General features: G+C 48.3%; 1 protein-coding gene across 8 annotated transcripts in view; it reads left to right on the top strand.

The window, feature by feature from the left end:
* The window catches only part of DNAH9 (dynein axonemal heavy chain 9), a 370,057-nt gene that overhangs the window by 100,762 nt on the left and 245,820 nt on the right, over positions 1-23,475 (top strand). For 7 of the 8 annotated variants that reach the window (XM_039501323.1, XM_039501326.1, XM_039501324.1 and 4 more), the window contains 6 exons: positions 3,182-3,309; positions 6,701-6,809; positions 7,454-7,601; positions 9,583-9,757; positions 16,655-16,828; positions 18,465-18,672. In XM_039501323.1, coding sequence (XP_039357257.1) covers positions 3,182-3,309; positions 6,701-6,809; positions 7,454-7,601; positions 9,583-9,757; positions 16,655-16,828; positions 18,465-18,672 — 942 coding nt within the window. The remainder of the gene's footprint in view (positions 1-3,181; positions 3,310-6,700; positions 6,810-7,453; positions 7,602-9,582; positions 9,758-16,654; positions 16,829-18,464; positions 18,673-23,475) is intronic. The other variant, XM_039501330.1, reaches the window with a different exon arrangement.

Below are 23,475 nucleotides of genomic sequence, written 5' to 3' on the forward strand. Positions count from 1 at the left end.
ACCATGTTCCACTCCATCTCACCTTCTCCGTGCACACATTTCACCATGTTCTCACCATTAATAGCACAGCCACAACAGCACTGATGGAAAGGTTTCCCCTGCTTCAGAAATTACTTTTGCTTGCCACATGCTCTCTTTACTGGCTAACGGTAAGAGAGACGCATCTTCCCAGGGTCTGGGGAAAACAGGCACAAGTTAAAAGTTTGCTAAAAGGCTGCGTGAAGCTTAAATTAAGACAATTCTTTTTTGTTATGCACATTGGTGCTAGTTTTTAATGGTGATTGCAGTTTGGGAGGTGCAGAGTGTAAGGCCCTGGGGATTAGAACCTATGTCTGTAGAGCCTGTGATGGCTAAGAGTCCTTTAGTGCCACTGGGAGGCCATGTAAAGGCACAGCCAGGGAGCACTGTGGAAGTAAGTGCTGCAGGAAGTACTGCCCAAGCGACCTAGAGTGATGGTACCCTGCAGTCCACTGATTGTCCAAGTACCCTATTTAACCCCAGGGGTTGGCCTAAGAAGTTGTCTGGGCAACCACACAGACTTTGGCCTTCTGCAGCGCCAGACTTTGCTTGATCTCCGGCCTCCGACTCCAGCCGAACTCTGACCCTGACTCCTACCTCTCAGTATTAATGTAGTACTCCCTCTGATCTCTGGTTTCCAACCCTGGCCTGACTCTGACTTCTGCTTACGGAACCGGGCCCTTGCAATCCCTCCAACCCCTGCCCATGACTACCAGCCCTGGTGGGCAGACCTCAGCCCAGTTGTGACCACTAGGCCAGACTGCCTATGCCGTGGTCCCTTAAACAGAGGAAGACGAAATAAGAGGCCGCCAATAAATCATACCCAGCTGTCCTCCTTCCAAGAGATAAACTGCCCATTCATCCTTAGAACATATACTGCCTTTGACCTCCTACAGTGCTAATTTCATCTGATTGTAACTACAGACCTTACATTACAAGTGTCAGAAACGAAGTGCAGGTCACAGATGAGGCTGTGGAGTCTGACCTGAGTGAAGGCCAGGGCTAACTTTGATCAAACAGTGCCTGGAGTGAACCCAAGCCAGACAGAGCAGCAAATCACATTCCAGTTCAAGAGGCCTCTGCTTTTAGGGACATTGTAAAGAGACTGGCTGATGTTTCCTGAACCAGTGCTTTTGTGGGAGCTCGTCCTCATTCTACCCAGGCTTAGGGACTCCCCACTGCAATGTTTTTTTCATCAGCTGCCCCTGACAACTGTGTTTCTTGTAGCTGTAACATCAGTGAGGAGAGTCAGAGAGCTCCCATGGCTCACTCTCCTTACACAGCCTAACAAAAGCCTGCATTCTCATGCTAAATTGACCCCCACCCAGTCACTGATTTTCTTCTGAATCAGACTGTTTGCCTGTTTTCTTTCCTAAATTACATTCGTTGCTAGGGGAGGGCAGGTTTCACACATTGCCTACTAAAAGGTCCCTTAATAGGACTCTAAAAGGACTCTTAGGCCTGGGCTACACTAGCAGGGCGGGGTTCGAACTAAGATACGCAACTTCAGCTATGTTATTTGCATAGCTGAAGTCGAAGTATCTTAGTTTGACTTACCTGGACAACCTCATGGCGGCGAGTCGACTGCCGTGGCTCCCCCATTGACTCCGCTTACTCCTTCTGCTGAGGTGGAGTACGGGCGTTGATTAGCGGATCGATTTATCGCATCCAGACGAGATGCGATAAGTCGATCCCTGATACATCGAACACTACCCGCCGATCTGGCGGGTAGTACAGACATACCCTTAGTACAAACAAAATTGTCTGTTGATTTCACTCTCTCTCCAGTTTATGGAATATAGAGACAAGGTTAGTGGAGGGGTGGTTTCTTCTCAATCGCTGTCATAATGGATTGAGATCTGCACTGTGAGATGCTATGCGTCTCCATCCCCAATGGTATCAGAACAAACAACTCAATCTGAGGTAGTTTCTGGAGCATGCATCCATAACGTCCCAGTGGTGGAATTTGTGCATAGTGGGAGTTCAGCTCGTACCTTTATGAAGCGTTATTCTCTTAACCTGACCTCAAAATCTGATGCCTTCTTCGCATTGTGTAAGTTGCCTTACCTCAAACCCATCTCTGTGTTGGAGCAGAGTGCCCAAGCCGATGGACATTCTCAACTCCCATCTCCATGTTTTTGGAGTCCATGTTGGATTGGGAGGAAGTGGAATAAACTGAGTGTGCATGGTAGCCACACCTCCTTCAGGCATTACAGCTTTTCTCTGCAACTCTCCATGGCTCGGGACGTAATCAAGGGTCAAAGCTTTCCAGTGGTTTCTGGCTTTGGCGCAATGTGTAGGTGTAGTCCAAGAGCAGAGGGACCTGCTCCAAGAACTCCAGTTCCAGCTGAGACCCTTTTCTTCCTCCTCTTTGTTTTTTGCCTGCCTCCACTTCCTCTACTCTGGATTGTGCAAGAAAATACTCACCCTGGGCAAAAGCCACCGCTTTGAGCATTTGCCAAAAGAGAGACATTTTTTCTGCTTGCCTGATACTTTTCATGCAGCCCAAAGTCTCTCTTGGTGTTTTAATGTGAAAGGATTTGTGCACTGACAAATGATAGTTTTGAGGCATTTTGTTCTGTTCTACAGCATTGCTGCTATGTTCCCAGCATTCTTGTTCTTATCATTAATTATTTGCTTCCCTTGAGACATTTTATTTCCTCAGTCTCCTTGATTTCACTAGCATGTGGTTCTGTCATTCATTCATTCTGTTCTTGTTCTCACCCCCCGTCTCTCTAATTCAAAGCCATGACCCAATGCTTAATGCACCTTGAGTTCCCTGGCAGTACTTCCAGCTGAGGAAGCAGTCATAAGAAATTCCAAGTTATATTCAAACAGTTTTCCAAACCTTTATATTGTTAAATATACTTCCTCCTTTCCCTGTTAGTGTAGAGTGTCCACTCATCACTGTTTTCTTGCCCTCAACGCTCCCCGGTAGTAATGAGTTACATGCCGGCCTGCCATCTTTTTCATTGATATTAATTGATAACATTCATTTTTCCCCCAAAGCAGGTTAGCCTGATATCCTGTTACATGGTTTTTATGACTTGAATCATAAAATGCACTGAGATTTTATTTTGGCATTTAAGAAAGATGTTGCAGAAAACTAGTTGGGGAAGTTGCAGATTCCGTGATCATGAAGGAGTATGTGTCATCTTTCTAGGACTGTTTTCATCAATCATGCGAGAGCTGGCCAATGTCACACATGATGGTCCCAAGTGGATGGTGCTGGATGGTGATATTGATCCAATGTGGATTGAGTCTCTTAATACAGTTATGGATGATAATAAGGTAATAGATATTCTTTGATCAACCCATAGGAGAAATACATAGGTTGAGACAATAGCTCATAGTATGAAAGAGTTGTTACTGTGTTTCTTCAAATAAAAACAAAAATCATCACGCAAAGAAAATGTTACATCTGGAAAACAGCACAGGCATTAATTTTCAGGAACATGTTATTGAATTGGAGTGGTGCGGGTAACGTTGTTCTGCTGCAGTCAGTACATTGAAATCTCATAGACTCATAGACTTTAAGGCCAGAAGGGCTTTAGAGCCTTTTACTGTTGGTTTTAATTTCCTTTTCAAAGTCCAACTCTACTAGGCTTTTAGCAGTTCTCACTTTGTACCTACACTTTCTAACCTCCAAGAGGTAACTTTCCTTGCTGATCCATCCTACCTTCCATTCTTTGTAGGCTTTCTGCTTTCTCTTAATCACTTGCTGCTTGAGATGCTTAATCCAGCATGGTCTGCAACCCTTCCCTAGGCTTTTCCCCCTTGCTTAGGATGCAGGCTTCAGATAGTTTTTGCAACTTTTACTTAAAGTAATTCCAAGCCTGCTCCACATTCAGATCCTTGAGTTCTTCAGTCCACTTCCCTTAATTTTATAAAATTTGCAGTTTTGACATCAAGGACTTTAGTTGCAGATCTATTTTTGTTTATTCTCCCATTTCATTTAAACTGAATTAGCTCATGATCACTCGAACCAAGGTTGTCCTCTACAACCAGCTCTTCTATGAGGTCCTCACTACTTACCAGTACTAAATTTAAAATGGCATTGCCTCTTGTTGGTTTGGTGACTGTTTGGTGAATAAATCTTTCAGCTATCACATCCAGGAATATCTGGTCCTGACCATTATGAGTAGCACTTGTCCTCCAATCTGTATCTGGGAAATTGAAGTCTCCCATAATCACACAATTTCCAGTAGTACTTATTTAATTAAAATATTAAAGAGGTCTCTATCCATATTCAAATTAGATTCAAGGGATTTGTAGCGTACCTCAAGCACTATTCCAGTGGAGCCTCTGTTACCTTTCTTCCCCAAAGTGATTTTGACCTAAACAGATTCCATTTCACCCACTACATCACTTCTAATTTCTTTACAGTCTATCTCACCATTAATATACAATGCTACTCCACCACCTTTACCTTTATTTCAGTCTTTCCTGAACAGCACATACTCTTCAATCCCTGTATTCCAGGCATGGCTACTATTCCACCATGCTTCTGTTGTTGTGACACCCTGGCACCCCAATATTCACCACTGTCATGTAATTAGGATATGTTTTGTACAAAGAATGCCTTGTGAAGTATCTTTCTAAAAGTCTCAATCTGCTAGACATTAATATCTTGTTGGATTGTATGTGCTATCGTCGTATGTGAAGGTATGAAGTTTGGCTATGTATGTGTTACTGAAACATGTTGTGAGGTTGAAAACACCCATAAGCAGCCTTTCCGATACAACAGTAAAAAGGCCAAACAATGTTAATGGCTTTTATTGAGGAAATGCACACAAGAATTATCCCAGGAACTGTGTACAATAGAAACCTCTCAGAGAGAGCACTACACAATGGGAACTGTTTGACCCAGGTCAGAGCATAAGAGCTTTACAGCAAATGGGAAGAAGATATAAAAGGGGGAAAATGACATCATAGGGGGGCCCCGCTGTGATGGGTTCCCCACGGACTGCCCCCTGGAACATGGGTACCACTGAGCCCTCTGACCCACCAGCCTGGGATCCCACTCACTGTGCTGCTGTGACAAGTTGCAAAACCCTCCAAGCTTGCATTTTCACCAGCATTCACACAGGTAGGGACACACCCAGCTGCAGTCACATGCAGGCTGTCTAGCCACCAGCCTCCCAGCCTACGACCCCCGAGCAGTACTGTCCTGCCCTGGTCAAATCTGGCCAGTATATGGGTTTAACACCCGGTCTGCTTCTCCCTCAGTGTGAAGAGGACCATGGACACTTGTGGTAACCAAGCTGAGATTTTCCTCAGACACCAGTGTTCCCTCTAATTTTTTACATCCATATGAGGAATTCATTTTGTTATGTGCACCAATATGGAGGTGACGTGTGGCGAGGGTGGGGTCAAGAGGTTTGGAGTGTGGGAGGGGGCTCAGGGCTGGGGCTGAGGATTGAAGTTCCAGGGGACGAGGGCTCTGGCTAGGGGTGAAGGCTCTGGGGTGGAGCTGGGGATGAGGGGTTCAGGGAGCTTGGCTGGGGCAGACGGTTGGGATGCAGGCTCTGGGGTGGGACTGGTGATGAGGGGCTTAGGGTGCAGGCTGCCCCAGGGCTGCGGCAGGGAGAGAGGACGCCCTCCAGCCCTCTCTTGGCACAGCAGCTCTGCGCTGGGTGAGAGGTGCCTCTCCCCGGCTGTGGCAGCTCTGGCAGGGCTGGACTGGGCTGGGCCGGGCTGGGGGAGGGGTGTCTGTCCTGGGATGCAGCTGTTCCGGTGGGGCTGGGCTGGGCCAGGTCAGGGGAGGGGCTGTTCTCCTTGGCAACTCTGGCAGGGCTGGGACGGGTCTGGACCAGGTCGAGCCAGGCTGTGGGAGGGGCTCCTCTCCCCAGCAGCTCCGGTGGGCCTGGGCTGGGCTGGTGGTGGGGCTCCTGTTCAGTCTTCCCCCCTGTTCAGTCTTTATTCCTCAGGTGTTTCCAGGTGTGTTGTTGTAGGGAATTTATCCAGACACCTTAGTCAAATGCACACTGGTTTGGATTAAAGCATAAAATAAGTTTATTAACTACAAAAGGATAGATCTTAAGTGATAGAAAACAGATCAAAGCAGGTTACCTAGTAAATAAACAAAACTGCAAACTGAGTTTAACATACTCCTCACCCTGAGTGATAAACAGGCTGGCAGATTCTTAAGGCCTTGTTTTCACTTCAGTCTTTATTCCTCAGGTGTTTCCAGGTGTGTTGTTGTAGGGAAAGTGTGAGGTCCCCCCAGGATGTGATTTTCCTGCTCTTGGAGAGTAGAAGGCTTGAAGGATATAACCACAAAACAACATATCCTAGAATGTATGTGAGGAGGTTTGTGTATCTTGGGGAGTCTTGGAGACTTCCTGAAAGCCTCTTCGCTAAACTGGAGGTGGGATATTTGGAGGAAAAAATTAAATAGGTGCTGAGCAGCAAGATGGCAAATCACATAATCCATGATATCTGAGGATAGACTAGAAGGGTTTGCACAGTATGTGAGCAAAATGGAAGGACATGGCTTCCTTTGCATACGCATCGCATTGAGGAGCTGGATACCATCCTAATCAAGCAGTGCAGAGGTCCTGTCAGCAAGACCATGCCTGAGTCATACGGCGATAACACGGGAATGAACAATTCTCACCAGCAGGATTGAGGAATGCCGCTGCCATGAGGCTTATATTCTGAATGTGTCTGTCCTTTTCAGGTGCTGACACTAGCAAGCAATGAAAGAATTCCCCTTAACCCAACCATGAGGCTGCTCTTTGAGATCAGTCACCTACGCACAGCAACTCCAGCCACTGTATCCAGAGCAGGTAGGTCAAGGGGGAATAAGAGGTCATTCCCTTTCCACTTGCACAAAGTGAAGTTTAGGATTGAGATTTTCAGAGGGCTCAGGAGATTTTGGCACCTGACTCCCACTGGCATTCAGTGCCCAACTTCCTTAGGCCTTTTGAAAGTGACAGCCTTAATTCACAGTGCCACTGGCTGACAGGGCATGTGACCGAGAAGCAGGCAGCAGAACCTAGAAACCCAGCACTCACTGGTGAATGGCTGACGACAAAGGTGGTGATGAGGGTAGTGCATAGAGGGCTCTGTTGAGATCGGGGCACTGTGCAAACAGAGTGAGAGACGGTCCCTGTTTAGGAGAGCTTACAGCTGAAATAGCCAGGGCAGAGACAGCGTGGGAGAATGGAAGGATTGTTCTCCCCTGTCTATGGATGGGAGCTGAGGCCCAAGAGAAAAGGGCCTGATTTCAATAGGTGTTAGGCACCTAAACACCTTTACAAATCTGGACTAAATTACAATTGTGTAAGAGCAACAGGCTGTGCAGCATGGTACACTGCTGCACTTATTAAACTATGATCTTAGTGAGGGAAGGTGAACAGTTCTTATGGAGAAAGGTACCAGTCTCCGCTGTGTCCTTTCTGTATCTCTCTCTCTTGCACTGTGTCTCTAGGCATTCTGTACATCAACCCAGCAGACTTGGGCTGGAATCCCCCCGTGAGCAGCTGGATTGACCGACGAGAAATCCAGTCAGAACGAGCTAATCTGACCATCTTGTTTGATAAGTACCTGCCGCTTTGCCTGGACACTCTTAGAACTAGGTACAGTATAACGGGACGTAACATGTATGTGAGTGACACCCACCATGTTGTGGCTCTGTTGGGTGATGCAGCTACCTGGGCCACTGCCAAGCAAATTGCTGCCCTGCCTCTGAAAGGCCCCATTGACAGAGCAGTGTTGGCTTTCCTTCAGTGTAGTGTTTGTGGGGAAGGAGGAGCGGATGCTGGCTCCCAAATTCACACTCTTGCTTGGCTGCAGCCCAGGTTTCACTTAATTGTAATTTGACATTTTACTGTTAATTTGTGTCTGTAGTAAGTGTGGGCTCATTAGTGCAAGGCATGCTGGGATGTTGTATGATGCAGGAGCCAATTATCTGTCAGTTGGAGAGGGAACAGGAAAGAACATAGAAAAGGTTAAGTCAGTTGGGTCAGAGCGCTTCACTCAACAAGGTGGATTTCAAATAGTTGCTCGGGGGAAAGGCTTTTAGCCTTTAAGAAGTAAAGTTGAGGGACACGTCACCCTCTCCCTCCTCAGGCCCTGTGCCCATGCCCTCTTGGACTATATAGTTCAGCTGTAACAGGCTTCCAGCTGTCACCGGGGAACCTCCCTGATGAGAAGGGTTGAGATCTCTCCCTCGCCAGTTCTTCTCTACGTGGTTTGAGCATTGGCCTGCTAAACCCAGGGTTGCGAGTTCAATCCTTGAAGGGGCCATTTAGGGATCTGGGGCAAAAATCTGTCTGGGGATTGGCCCTAATTTGAGCAGGGGGTTGGACTAGATGACCTCCTGAGGTCCCTTCCAACCCTGAGATTCTATGATTCTTTTCATGACAGCTGCAGAAGAAATTGTGTCTGCGTCCCTTTCAAGTCCAGCACAGTTCACTGCTGGGCACCAGTTAAATCAATAGTGGTAGTTTTTCCTTTGCTATAAATAAGGGTTTCAGTGACTCATTAAGCTGCCTCATTGGCCAGGTTAGATTGTTATCCTTTTGATGTCCAACTGGCTTATAGGCTCTGGCAGCAGTAATCAATGATGAGGCCTGTGGGACCCCATTTTATTAACTGTTATGCCTGCACAGAGCCTCCATGAGGCTGAGCTCACACAACTGCCATGGAGAAGGATGATCTGGACAGCCAAGAGGCTCAGAATGTCAGCTGTGCAGCTCTGAAGAATGGCTCTGAGGGCACTTCCTCTGTCCACTTAGTGAGCAGCATCGGGACACAGCTTCTTGCATCCTCCACCCCAGTCCTTATACATGAACAAGAGTCCTGGCAGAAAGACATGCACGCTGGGGCAGAGACCAGGCCTGAGAAATGTCAGCCCAAAAGGCAGATATGCAGAAAGGCCTGAGGTAGTGAAAATGGGGGTTTGTAATGAAAGGAGTTTTGCAATAAGATTGCTGCCTGTGTGACCAGTCTGATTATAGCCATCAGCAGCACAACACGTAGGATGGTCCTCACTCTGTTTCCTGAGATTTGTGACAGAGCATGAAATCGCAGGGATTAGCTGCCGACAGTTGTAAACCAGGTATTTTTGTAGATTGCTTAATTCAGAAATTGTAGGACCAACCTTTCAAATAACTATAATTATTTTATGGAAGACTTCAGTGTTATCCCGCCAGCCACAATATTAGTTCAGCTACATTTACAGAATTCCTAAGTTGGTTTAAAACAGCGAGATGAAAGGATTTATTCTATTTGACCGCTCCTAACTCATCGTGTTCACAGGAAATCATTGCCCTTAGCGAGTCTCCATTTTACTACTTTCAAGAGGATCAAAGTTTTTAAATGTCTGAAACTTCTTATGACTGTTATTACTTGTGCATGTGCCTGCGCTTCTAGGCCTAGGGATGAAAGCTGGTGTTTTATTTCTCGCTGTATCCCTGCATAAGGAAGATACACACTGCAGAAAAGTAAAATGTTAATGTTCTGAAAGAGGATTTATATGCACATTTCTCTGTATTGCTAACGACCATCATGCTGAATCTAATTATACTTCATATGTTTTCAATTTCCCTCCCATAGATTTAAGAAGATTATTCCAGTTCCCGAACAGAGTATGGTTCAGATGTTGTGTTACCTCCTTGAGTGTCTCCTAACTACGGAGAACACTCCTCCAGACTGCCCCAAGGAACTCTATGAGCTTTACTTTGTGTTTGCTGCTGTCTGGGCCTTTGGTGGAGCAATGTTCCAGGATCAGGTAAGATGAGAGCTATAAGTGTAGGGCTCATTAATGTAGTATCCCATTTAGACAGTAGCCTCTTTATTATTCTGATTATTATTATACTTATTCAGTGTGATTCTCTAGTATAGTGTTGCATTCCTGGGGCTAAAATACAATTGTCAATGGGATAGAAACCTCTGCAGCAATGAGCGGTGCTGTTTCTCTACCTTGTTTACAGAGAAAACATGGTAGTTTGTGAAAGGCATCATTACACAAGAGACAATATAAGAACGGAAGGGTCAAGGATTAAAGCAACAAAGATGAGAGACACATTAACTTATGTACAAACATTTCATTCTGCAACAGTAAGGTGACTGATTGAAGCAGTAACACCTTACAGAATGTGGTAGTAATGAATACATCATTGGAGCTCGGTAAGAGATACCAACGTTTGCCATCTCACTGTGTGTTTATAGGTAGGAGTGCCATTGCAATGACATAGATCAGGCAATGTTTTGTTACCACTGGACTTAGGGTATCAGCTTTCTAAGGTTTCTAAGAAGAATAACAAAGAAATAGTAGCAATGAGCTGAACCGAGGATTGACGCACTTGGTTTAATTTGATCCATTTGAAATAGCAGAGGTGAACAGTTGCTCTTTGTTCACAAGCATGCAGGACGCTGAGTGCATGTCTGAAAATCTGGTCATAAATGTCAAAATTGGATTTTCTGGGTGCCAAGCACTTTTGAAAATACAATTGTTCTTAAAGTGCTTAAATCAGGGGTGGGCAAACTTTTTGGCCTGAGGGCCACATCTGGGAATAGAAATTGTATGGAGAACCGCGAATGCTCACAAAATTGGGGTTCAGGCTTCAGGGTGGGGCCAGAAATGAGTTCAGGGTGCAGGAGGGGGTTCCAGGCTGAGTGGGAGTGAGGTGCGGGAGTGGGGTGAGGGCTCCGACTGGGGGTATGGGCTCTGGGCTGGGGCTGGGGATGAAGGGTTTGGGGTGCAGGAGGGTGCTCTGGGATGGGATCGAGGTGTTTGGAGAGTGGGAGGGGGATCAGGGCTCGGGCAGGGGGTTGGGGCATGGGGAGAGGCTCAGGGGTGCAGGCTCCGGGCAGCACTTATCTCAAGCAGCTCCCGGAAACAGCGACATGTCCCTTCTCTGGCTGCTATGCGGAGGTGCAACCAGGCAGCTCTGCACGCTGCCCCGTCCGCAGGCATCGCCCCTGCAACTCCCAATGGAGCACCAGAAGGAGCCTTTGGAGAGGGGCCATTGGAGTGCATAGGAGCCAGAGCAGGGCCATGCCGCTGCTTCTGAGAGCCACATGGAGCGGCCCCCAATCCTGCTGTCCAGCTGGAGTGCAAGAGCAGGGCCATGCCATGGCTTCCAGGATCTGTGTGGAGCAGCCCCTGACTCTGCTCCCTGGCTGGAGCAGGGCAAGACCCCGCTCCCCAGTGGGAGCTCGAGGGCCAGCCTAAAACGGCTGGTGAGCTGGATGTGGCCCATGGGCTGTAGTTTGCCCACCCCGGCTTAAATGATGGCTGAGCTCTTGAAAAGTTAGTGCTGGATGCCACTGCTGCTGTGCAGAAATGTAGCTGCACAGGCTCTGCTCCACTGGGAAATAAAGAAAGCTGGGAATGGAGCTTGGGGTCTGACCATCCTATCAGCTGTTGGGTGCTCTCTGGAGTGAGCTGGTGGGTCTCAATCAGGCTTTGATGGACAGGTGTCCATATCAGACTGCTGTTCCTGTGGGCACAACAGAAACCCCGAATGGACCATGTGGATAAATCAGGTCTCATCCCTAGAGGCAGTGCCTTCAGTTCACAGCTCAGTCGCAACCACAGAGGCCATGTGCTGCTGCCCGTGCTGTGCCTGTTCTGTGGATTAACAGAGGATGTCAGCCTCCCAGGCCACTGAGCTTTTCCCCACTGAGCTGAAACACTGTACCCAACTGTTGGGAAACCCATATTGTTACCTGAACACAGGTACTGGTGCCAGGACTCCGAAAGACCTTCTCCCCTTATCTTCCCTGTCCTCCGAGTCGCTGGAACTGCAGGGGCTTGAATGCTACATCACGCTTCCTTCCTCATTTAGCTGCCTCTCATGCAGCTCACCCAGTCCCTGCCTCCCTCCATCTGACACTGTTTGTGGAGGAGAGGGGGGTGGGTATTTCACTCCAGCACAGGCCCAGAGCATGTTGGCCTTGCTTGTCCATGCTCCTCCCACATGTCTTGGGGCAAGGTGGTTGTTTCCTGATTTCCCAGTAGCTGTAGAAACTGCTATTATTTTACGACATCCAGTTAGTAATAGCCCTGCAGAGGTACTGCCAGCCCTGGGGACACCCTCTGCTCTGATGGGTGCTTTGTTTTTCAGGCTAGCTGCCTGGACTTAGTTACTGTAATCATACTGCTTGTGAACATATATTCCAGGTCATTTTTAGTAAAACCAGATGCCAAGCAGGAGAAATCTGAAGTCCCAGCAGAGAGATGACACCCTGTGGAGGAAACCTCCCTGGCCAGCACCAGCAGGGAAATTATCAACACAATGGCCAGCAACTCCAACTTGGGGGCCTAAGATCAAGCCCCTAAATCTATACCTGGTCATCTAATTAAGTGGCCTGATTTCTGGAGGTGTTAGCAGCTGCAGTTCCCACTGAAGTAACTGAAATCAATTCCCTCCATAAGTAGATCTCATCCACTGCTGCTCAGTTCTGGCCAGCTCCATCACCCTCTGCAGGCTGCCTCTGGTGCACAGAGGGCAGGGGTTTCCGGGTGTAGGAAGGGCAGAGTAGGGAAGCGTCTCTCCTCTCCCTCCTGGGCATCTTAGGAGGTCTGAAGGTGAGGAGCTCTTCTACTGCCAAGCTTAGGAAGTTCATAGCAGAGGAGCTCCTGTGCATGACAGCTGGAGCTCTTAGCTCAGCTCCTGAGCTCCACATTGCCATTTTTAGTGTGTGGCTAATCAGCCACGTTCAAATGGGCAGCGAGGCCTCCGCCAAGCACCTGAAAGAATATATAACAAGCACCCCCTGCAAAATGTACCACCCATCACCAGAGTATCCTGGCGCCTTCCACTTACAAGTGATAGCAATAGCAAAGTCCTTAGTGGTCTTCATGGAGCCCCTGGCACTTCTCACTTCTTGGGGGTAAAAACTCTGCTTGGGGTAGGGTGATTTTTTTGAGGAGGGCGTTGTTTGGGTAGAAGGGCAGTCAGTGTTGGGGTTGATTGGGTTGGGAGGTCAGTGGTTGGGCTTGGAGGTAGAAGTGGGGCCAGTGTTGGGGTTTACTGGGTGGAAGGTGGGGTCAGTGTTGTCATTTGGGGAGAGGAAGGAGAGGTTCAGTACTGGGCTTTGGAGGTCAAAGGGGGTGACTGTGTGTGTATTGTTTTATGGTAGAAAAGACTTTTCAAAGAGCAAGGTTTTGCAGCATTTCCTAAAGCTGGTCAGACCCTGGATTGGCCTGATCTCCTCCGGGAGTTACCCAGTCCCTTCAAGCCTCAGTGGTTTGTCTCCCACTCTCCTGGGATTCGTCCTGTGATCTGTGTTGCCACAGAGCAGGGCAGCTGTCACAGGGATTCTTAGATCAAAATGTGGTCTCTGGCGTAGCTGGGGCTTGATCCAGTCATCCATTAAATCAAGCTCCATTTTTCTTGGAACACTCCAGGCTTTTCTCCCTGTGCCAAGTTTCCGCTTTCCACCCCAGCTATGTTAGCTGTAGGGCTGTTCCAGGAAGGTCCCAGGAGGACTCTGATGAAGGGGGAAGTCTATGGTTCTGTCATACTCCTCATGCACAGGAAGAGACAAAACATTTTTCTTACCAGAAATATTCACCCTTGGGAAGAGACTGGTTGTGGGTCATTTCAGAGAAAAAGGCAAACCATTGGCAACGTTATGAGTGACTGACAGCTGGGGTTTAGGGTAGAAGAGCTCCTCACCTTCAGACCTCCTAAGATGCCCAGGAGGGAGAGGAGAGACGCTTCCCTACTCTGCCCTTCCTACGCCCTGATAACAATAGCAATGTCTGCCACAGCCAGGGTAATTAGTGCACCTCTCAATCCCAGGCTTGGATCTAGTTCATGTTAGCCTCAGTAGTGACCCATGGCTGTTCCCTCCGGTGGCTAACCAGTGGCCTTGGTGAGATCATCTGGTGCTCTCCGTCTCCTTTCTATTGAACAGTGTCCACTTCCAACTGGACACTGATTGGCTCTTTTGCTGACAATCTCAGCAGAGAAGTCGTGCATCTCACCAGAGAAGTGGTCCCCTGGGGCAGGGAGAGGACAGCTGTGCTGTGTCTCCATGTGGTGCCTGGTTTAGGGATCAGTGGAAAGTGTTAGAGCTGCTCCTGTGCCTTGGTTCATCTGCACGAAATTTGCTTCTGACTAGATGAACCTACAGACAATGAAATACTATGCTGACATTTGTTCCATAGCCGGATCCCTTCAACTCAGAATGCTTCATCCCCAGCCAAGGTGCTCAGGTGCAGGTTCCTTTCCTGTGTTCCTTGTTGCCTAAAGGCCCAGTCCTAGCACATCAGGGTCTAAAGAAACATCCCCCCAAACTTCCTAAGTGGTTAGTAGTGCTTGTGCTCCTTGGAATTGTATGGTCTCCAAGACTCCTCACATTTAGTTCCCACCACTGCAGCTTGTTCAATGAGTACCTCCACTAGTGAAGCAAGAATGCATCCCAGCTCCCCTAAGCACTACTCAGGGTATGCGTAGGCTGCCACTGGGAGGTGTGACTGCAGCACATGTAGACATATCCAAGCTAGCTTTGAGCTAGTAAAGCTGTGAAGCGTGGGCAGATGCATGGGCTAGCCCTGCCCAGGGCCTAGCCAGGACCCGGGTGCCCAAGCAACGGCTGCCCACATTGCCACAGTTTCACCACTATTATAACTCAAGCTAGCCTTGACCTAGCTAGTTCACAGCCAGCTGGAATGTCAGCACGTGCTGCAGTCACACCTCCCAGTGGTGGTGTGGACACACCTGCAGTGTGTGCTGAACATGTGGTGGGGAGGGTGTGCTTTAGCAGATTGCACCAGGTGCAGTAGAAGCCCTTTGCAGCCACAGAATTTCTCCCCAAGATTTTGCTTTTGATGCTGGCTGTGGTTCTTCCTTTGCTGCTCTGTAAATGTCAGAGCAGGGGAGCCGAGGGTACAGCAGGCTGAACAAGAGTCTGGTGAAAAATGATCCAATATAAAATCTGTCTATTGCTCTCCATTGATGGTGCCCTTCACTCTGACCTTTTGCTGCAGAAATGTCAGGATAAACAATCTTTAGAGCCTTTCCACTCTGATGTGCGCACTGGAAGGGAGTGGGCTCCCTGTAGGAAAACAGTTGATAGATTTTCCATTTCAAGATAAAGGCTCTGAAATTAGTAAAATTCCATGTGGGGTTTTATTAAGGAAGAAGCTCAAATTTAACATCGCTCTGGCAGTGTGGGTTGGGACCAAATTGCGCTGGTTAAATGGCATATTAGGGAGGGTGGATGACACATTACAGTGCAGCTGGAAGCAGCTCTTCTGTGCAGTGGTGAGGGCGCCCTAGTGAGAAAGCTTTTAGCAGTGATGCACTTTCACCCCCATTGAAGGCTACTACAGCCACTGCTGAGGAATTATAGCAACAGGGAAATGGGGAATTAGTGATTTTTGCCTCAGTGAGCAGCACCAGACTGCAGAATCCTGGATAATAATAGTGTGTTTTAAGAATACTCTGGTCTACTGTTAAGGGGGTGGCTGCTTCAGGATAGCAAAGCCCTACGGAGCCTTTCACAGAGGGCACCAGTTGAAATGCAGCAGTTGGTGAAAATCCTGGCTTTCTTGTGGAGCTTTAGTGGCGTACATGAAATGAGCTGGCAGTCCCAGCTGACTTGCTGTATTGGACAAGAGTGCACAGCGAATGGATGTGGGGAAAAATAAGCCTTATGAGAAATGTACTGAGAATCTGGGCAAGCTGTAATGTTGCATTCACTGCTTACATGGTCTTTCATCACCATGGTCTCTGAATGCATCTCCAGCATCAATGAACTTCTCACTACACCCCTGTGAGGAAGAGAAGGGATAATGTCTCCATTGTACAGATGGGGAACAGACTCAGAGAGATTAAGTGTCTTGCCCAAGGTCACCCGTGAATCTGTGGAAGAGCAGGCAACTAAACGTAGACCTCCTGAGTGCCCAGTCCAATCGCCCTCCTTCCTTCCCCCAAATTTCACAGTCACTGTGAGGACTAGTGGATGGTGTAGGATACTGTGGGGGAAGAGACATAGGGAAGCTAGCAGAGACCAAATTCAATATGTGCTTCTGATGTAGTATAGCAGCAAATAAAGGTTAATGCAAAGGTGTCAGAGCTGAAAGGTGATTGTCCCTTTCTAGAAGTCTGGTGCAATTGCACTTGGAATACTTCATTCAGTCTGGGCTCCTCAATACCAGAGTGCTGTGACGGGGAAAGAATCCGGAAATCAAAAGTTAATGGGCTGTTGTGATTTTTGAGGAAGAACTTTAATCTGCATGCCTTGGCTAATCGTGGCTGGAGGTGGGGACGTGAAAGCCATCCACAACTACTATTGGAGGCATGTATGCACTCCGGATCAATTACTTGGCCTGGTTAATCTGAGACACGTACTTAATTCTGCCAGATGGATCTCTCTATCTAATCTAAGGCATATCTAAAATGGCCATCATGAGAAAGGATTTATTTAGGATTATAAACAGGAGTAATGAGATTAAATTAAGATTAGTTTTAACATGAGGAAATAACTCCTGACAGTAAGTACTCTTAGGCTGTGGAATAGTGTCCTGAGTGAATGGTCAGGGCAGAGCCCAGGGGAATATACTGCAGGGGATGGTTCCAAACTGGCTAGGGACATGGTGTACATAACCTTTTTGATCACTGGAGATTTTCTGCAGGTTAGCATCTTTGCTGTCCATTTTGTCTTGCAGCTTGTAGACTACCGAGTAGAATTCAGTAAGTGGTGGGTGACTGAGTTCAAGACCATCAAGTTTCCTTCTCAAGGAACTGTCTTCGACTTTTACATTGATCCAGAAACAAAAAAGTTTGAACCTTGGTCCAAACTCATCCCCAAGTTTGAATTTGATCCCGAAATGCCATTACAGGTACGTGAATCTTTGTTTCATTGCCACAAAAGAATACATAGGTGTGTGTGGTGTGTGCTTTGTCTCTGTCTAATAAGATTTGTTAGCACTGGCGTGAGAAAATGAAGGTTTGTTAGTAATGGTGACGTTCCATCTAAGAGACAAACATTCACTCTAAAGTGATTAAGTGACCTGAGTTTGATTATGAAGATAAGGTTCATTAAGAAAGTGGTACTCTTGTTACAGTGCGCTGGAATATGATTGGTGAGTGGGGCAATGACAGACACCCAATGGACTGAATCAAAGCCGTGCACAAAACACAGTGCCATCTCAATTACCAGTCAGATATCCACTCTCAAGCTGCATGCATCTCCGCAGTGCCAGTCCATTGTTGTCCTGATAACTTCTGTCTGAAATGTAAAACAGGGCACCAGTTAAACCAGAAGGGGTAGTGTGGAGAAGAGAGAGATCACACTTGCTCTGTGCAAGCAAACCAATGCCTTATTTTAATGACTGATTCGGTTCTTTAATATGAAAGTCTCATACATAGGTGGGATGTAGTGGTCTGATTCCATCTAGTGAATGCCAGCAGAGCAGAATGCACACATGTCTGATTTCAACCTGCAAAGGGGTCACAAATTCACCACCAGCTTATCATCACTGTAGGTGATAATTAGAGCTGGTCATAAAATGGAGATTTTTCCATGGAAAAAATCATTTTTTTTGTCAAAAATCGGGTCATAAACCAGAAATATTTAAGTTGTGAAAAACAAAATATTTTGATTCTGAAATGCTGCCCTGGTGCCTCATGGGAGTTGTAGTTTGCGTGCTTCATGTTCATACTCTCCGTCATAGGCTGGGCTCTTTCTGGTTGACCTATATCTACCATGATACACCTGTCTTTTCTTGGTGAAGGGAGATAGTGCATCATGGGAGTTGTGCTCATAGTGCATCATGGGACATGGAGTTTGGCTGGGGAGGCTGGTCCATAGAGGAGAATGGGGACAACTTAACTGCAACACCTAAGAGGCACCGTGCTGGCACTGAAATATTTTGGTTGTTGGCTGACAACTGGAAAAAAATCAGTTTTGCGGTGTTTGTATTTTTTGACAAAAAGATCAGTGTTTTTTGTGAGTAGCTGACACTTACAGTGAAAAATTTTGTTTGGTAAAAACCCCAATTTTCCATCAAAAAACAATTGTTGTGGAAAAATTGTGACCAGCCCTAGGGAAATACCTTGTATTGAGGACACACAGATGCTACCAGACAACTAGTTAGTTACTGAAGACTTTAGCTGGTGTAGATATACCTATCTCATAGAACTGGAAGGGACCTTGAAAGGTCATTGAGTCCAGCCCCCTGCCTTCACTAGCAGGACCAAGTACTGATTTTGCCTCAGATCCCTAAGTGGCTCTCTCTCAAGGATTGAACTTACAATCCTGGGTTTAGCAGACCAATGCTCAAACCACTGAGCTCTCTCTCCCCCTACTCTAATTTACTGTCAGGCAGAGGTCTGTCCGACTCTTCTCTGGTGCTTGCTGTGGACACTGCCTCCTCACATATCTCCAGCTGGATCAGTATTCCCCCACCCCATGTGAGCGTGGCTGAAAGGGGGTGCACTGAGGCTCATTGCATGTCCCCATCATTCCCCCCTTAGGCTTGTCTGGTGCCCACCAGTGAAACCATCCGAGTGCGATACTTCATGGATAGGCTCCTGGAGCGAAGGAGGCCAGTCATGCTAGTGGGAAATGCCGGCACTGGGAAATCTGTGCTCGTCGGAGACAAACTCTCTTCCCTAGATGCCGACGAGTACATGGTGAAGAATGTACCTTTCAACTACTACACCAGCTCCGCCATGCTGCAAGGTAAAGCGGCAGAGGGTTAGGAGTCCTTGGGGGTAGGGGATGAGTGATGATTTTTCCCTCTGGTGTGTATAATGGAATTTTCAGGGGGTATGGGTGGCTGGAAACCCCAGCGTATGTGCTATTGGCAAGCTGTATCTGGTTTTATTATATAACTGCCTCAGAGGGAACCGTGGACTCTAAATCCTCCAGAAAGATACCTGGTGAAATCCTGTCAGGGGCCAGACCAACTCCTGGCCTGCTTCTTAACTAATTGCACTGCTGGGCAATCAGGAAGCCCAGCTGCACTGCCTTGGAACTGACAGAGTAGCCCCAGCCCTGCTCATAAAACTGGCACCCACAGATCAGTAGCTGCTCAACGCTTACCACGCCTGCTGCTGTGGTTGCCTTGCTCCTGCTTGCAGCTCTTGCTTCCAGTCCTGCTCCAGCCTGATTCCAGTGCCGTCCCCACCTGCTTCCAGTTCCTGCCCTTGCTCTGTTCCAGTCCCTGTCCCAGCCTTGTTTCTGAACCTACTTCTGCTCCACCTACTGCCCACTTCAGCTCTATCCTCTGTTCCCCTCCAGCTTCTGACTTCTGGCTTCAGTTATTGGCTCAGGCTCCAGCCTATGACTCTGGTGAACCCTCCTGCTCTGGCATTTGGCTTCTGTCCCTCCGATACTGGCCCCCAGCTTGTTCCTGGATTCTGTCCCCCTGGACCCAGCTCTAACCAATAGGCTGAACTCTCATTTCAGTCACTAGGCCTGGTTGGTTACAGTTTGAGCAGCCCAATACAAAGGGTAGGAGCCCACCTCACTGGCATAGACTCCACTCAGAAGCAGATGGGACCCATACAGATCATGCAGGTCTCCATCCTGCAGATGCATAACACAGATCATCACCAGCAATCCTGGCTCTGCCTTTCCGGGAACCAAAAGTGCCACTCCCAGACATAAGAACATAAGAATGGCCATACTGAGTCAGACCAAAGGTCCATCTAGCCCAGTGTCCTGTCTACTGACAGTGGCCAATGCCAGGTGCTCCAGAGGGAATGAACAGAACAGGTAATCATCGAGTGATCCATTCCCCTGTCGCCCATTCCCAGCTTCTGGCAAACAGGCTAGGGACACCATCCCTGCCCATCCTGGCTAATAGCCATTGATGGACCTATCCTCCATGAACTTATCTAGTTCTTTTTTGAATCCTGTAATAGTCTTGGCCTTCACAACATCCTCTGGCAAAGAGTCCCACAGGTTGACTGTGCATTGTGTGAAAAAATACTTCCTTTTATTTGTTTTAAACCTCCTGCCTATTAGCTTCATTTGGTGATCCCTAGTTCTTGTGTTATGAGGAGTAAATAAGACTTCCTTATTTACTTTTCTCCACACCAGTCAAGATTTTATAGGCCTCTATCATATCCCCTCTTAGTCATCTCTTTTCCAAGCTGAAAAGTCCCAGTCTTATGTACTAGTGCTCATAGTCAGTTCTGAGGTTTCCTAAACCAGTGCTGACTCCCTTTCCTGCTATACCCCTGTCGTTCCACACATGCCAGGCCCAAGTAGGGCTCATCATTAGTCTGTTCACTGAGGAGGCCTGGGCTTGGGCCTCCCACTGCTTGGAACAGTCCAGCCCCTCCTGGGCCAGCTGGAACAGTTCATTCAGGCCATGTCGGTTATCTTCAGTGATCCACACCAAACCCGAACTACTGAAGCCATGCTGCAAATGCTACAGCAAGGACATCGATCAGTGGCTGAATTCCATCACCTCTCTGCAGACACTGAGTGGAATGAGGCTATGCAGCAGTATCTGTTTCGACTTGGACTGCGTTACAAAATACACGAAGAACTGGTGCAGCTCCATAAATGTGGTCCAGCCTCTCAACTGCGCACATCAATCCAGGACCCAGAACCCATGCACATTGGCCAGGCCCGCCCATGCCTGTGTGAGGCTGAGAAACACTAATGCCAAACCTCAGGACTGTGTCTGACTGAGGTTGGAAAATGCCAATCCTCAGCCCTGATAAGAGGGTCCAGGCTGGTCCCTTTCCTCCTACAGAGACTCTTGACCTCCATGCACCTCTGTTGAGACAACAGCAACTGCAAACCCACCCTTGTTGCAGCTCTGACTGCCATTGCAGCTCCTACTCCTGATAAGCCCAGCGGTGCACCTGGAGGCTCTGGTTTACTTGGGAATCTCAGGCAATTTTATGGACCAGGATGTGGCTAAGTCCTATGGGATCCCTACTGTGTGTAAGAATTCCCTGGATCTGGGGGAAACCATTGATTGGTTGCTTCTGGCCTCAGGGCTGGTCACCCACCAGATGGACCTCCTTAAGGGTTGTTACCCTCCAGCAGCACTGGGATACCCTTCAGTTTGGGTTGATTTGGGCCCCCCACTCTCTAGTCATCATGGGAATGTCCTGGCTCGCTGCCCATGACCCCTGTATGAGTCGGTGGAAAGGGACATTACACTTTTTTGCTCCCAATACTGCCAACAATTCTTCCTTCCCAAGGCCAAGAGAGAAAGGGTGTCCTCTGGAGCTCATGTCATCATCTGGGGAACCCCTTCCTGCAAGGCAATGGGCTAACGGGAGCTTGGCACACTCCCAACCATTCCACTGGCTGCCGCCAAAATACATTGCAAGTACCATCACCATGCAGACATAATCAACAAGGGAACTGTGGACACCCTGACCCTGCACCACAAATACGACTGCCTAATTCACCTTCCGGCTGGCACTCAAATCCCCTTTAGCCACATCTGTGCTCCATGGGGGAAAATCTGCATAAGGGGTTTATCTGGCCATCCACCTCTCCAACAGCGGCCACAATCTTCTTTGTTAAAAAGTAGGATGGTTCCCTGAGGCCCTGCATTGTGTACTGGTCCCACAACAAGATGATGGTTCAGAAAAGTTACCTATTTCCCCTCATTCTTGAACTCCTAAACCAATTACACTCTGCCCAGTTTTTTTACCAACTTAGATATCTATGTGTGGTCTTTAACCTGATGTGGGTGAGAAAAAGAGATGAGAGGAAAAACGTCTTCCACAACCTGTATGGATGCTTTGAATACCTGGGCATGCTGTTCGGTCTGTGTAATGCTCCCATGACCTTCCAGCATTTTATCAATAACATTTTTCAGGACACGCTGGATCAGTTGATTATTATCTGTCTCAATGACACCCTTATTTTTATAAATGACCGAGCACAGCACAACCAACACGTACAGAGAGTCTTAGGGCTAGTCTACACTTACGAGCCGGGTCGACCCGGTGAGTTCGACTTCTCGGAGTTCGAACTATCGCGTCTAATCTGGACGCGATAGTTCGAACTCCGGAAGCGCCGCGGTCGACTCCGGTACTCCACCACTGCAAAAGGCGGTGGTGGAGTCGACCTTGGAGCCGCGGACTTCGATTCCGCGGCGTCTGGACGGGTGAGTAGTTCGAACTAGGGTACTTCGAATTCAGCTACGCTATTCACGTAGCTGAATTTGCGTACCCTAGTTCGACCCTGCTTCTTAGTGTGGACCAGCCCTTAGAGAGGCTTTACCAACACCGCCTGTATGACAGTTTGACTGTGGCACAGTAGAGGGTTTTGGTTATATCATCTCCCCAGAATAGGGTTGCCAACTTTGTAATATTTAAAACCTGGACACTCCAGCAGGAGTGCTGGAACCTCTCCTTCCCCGCCTCTTCCCCTGAGGACCTGCTCCCTGAGGTCCCACCCCTGTTTGCTCCTCTTTCCCCCTCCTTGCATCACCTGCTGCTCTTCCCCTCTCTCCCCCACCTCTGCCCAGGTCGGGAGGGACTTGCGGCTGGGAGCTGCAGCTGCCCGGTGCAGGCAGGAAGTGGCCTAGCTAAGTAGGGGCTGGCATGAGTGATGACTCAGCACCTCCCCGCCCGCAGTAACCGGACTTTGGGTGTCCGGTCAGTAGATCTGACCAGACGCAATCAGGTCCCTTTTAAAACTGGACTTTCCAGTCAAAAAAACAGGCATCTGGCCACCCTACCCCAGAAGGACTGGCCATGTGTACTGTGGTGCACGTAGGGGCCAGCAGGCCTGGTGGGCGGACCATGACTCAACATCCCCCAAAGTCCTGGGGCCAGGCTTGTCAAGCGACGTGGGGACCTGGAAGTGAAGTTACAGTCTCCTCCTCCTCCGTGTTTCCCGGATCAGACAAGGGGAGGAGGGAAGGGGAGCGGGGCACAGGGCCCAAGGGGGAAGGTTGAGCAGTGTTTCAGTGGTCCCAGACCAGCCTCCACTTCCTACCTCCCCGGTGCTCTCCTCAGTTTGGGGTGTGGTCACAACACTCTGTTTTCCTCCCTGTGGAGGGTTGCTCAAGCAGTCTCAGCAATTCAGTTAGTCAGTGGAGGGTTCCCCGTTCCCTTCTCAGTGTTCAGTGATTCCTCTTTGTCAGGGAGAAGGGGAAAGAAAAAGGGATCAGATCCCTGGCTGCTTGGTCAGGCCTTACCCACAGTCCAGGCCCTTCCCCTGTGGATTTCTATGTTCCAAAAGGTACTAACTGGCTTCCTTCCTGCAGACAGCCTCTCCTTCAGTCTTCACCTGCTTGATTGCCAGAGTCCCATTTTAAGTATGTCCTCCATTTGGAGCATGCTCTGCAGCTGCTGAGGGGCGGGGCCTTCTTGACCCAGTGCTGCTCTATCTTTCCTTTAGTCCTTTAGCCTTGTGAGGAGTCCGTAAAGCCCATCACATCATCGACCCACATAAATTAACAGCCATCATCGACTGGTGGTGCTCAGGGATGTCTGTGGGTGCAACGCTTTTTAAGCTTTACCAGTTTCTGTAGACAGTTCACCAAATGTTTCTGAG

Source organism: Mauremys reevesii, linkage group 15 (assembly GCF_016161935.1).
Source record: "Mauremys reevesii isolate NIE-2019 linkage group 15, ASM1616193v1, whole genome shotgun sequence".
In the NCBI taxonomy this organism is placed as follows: Eukaryota; Metazoa; Chordata; order Testudines; family Geoemydidae; genus Mauremys; species Mauremys reevesii.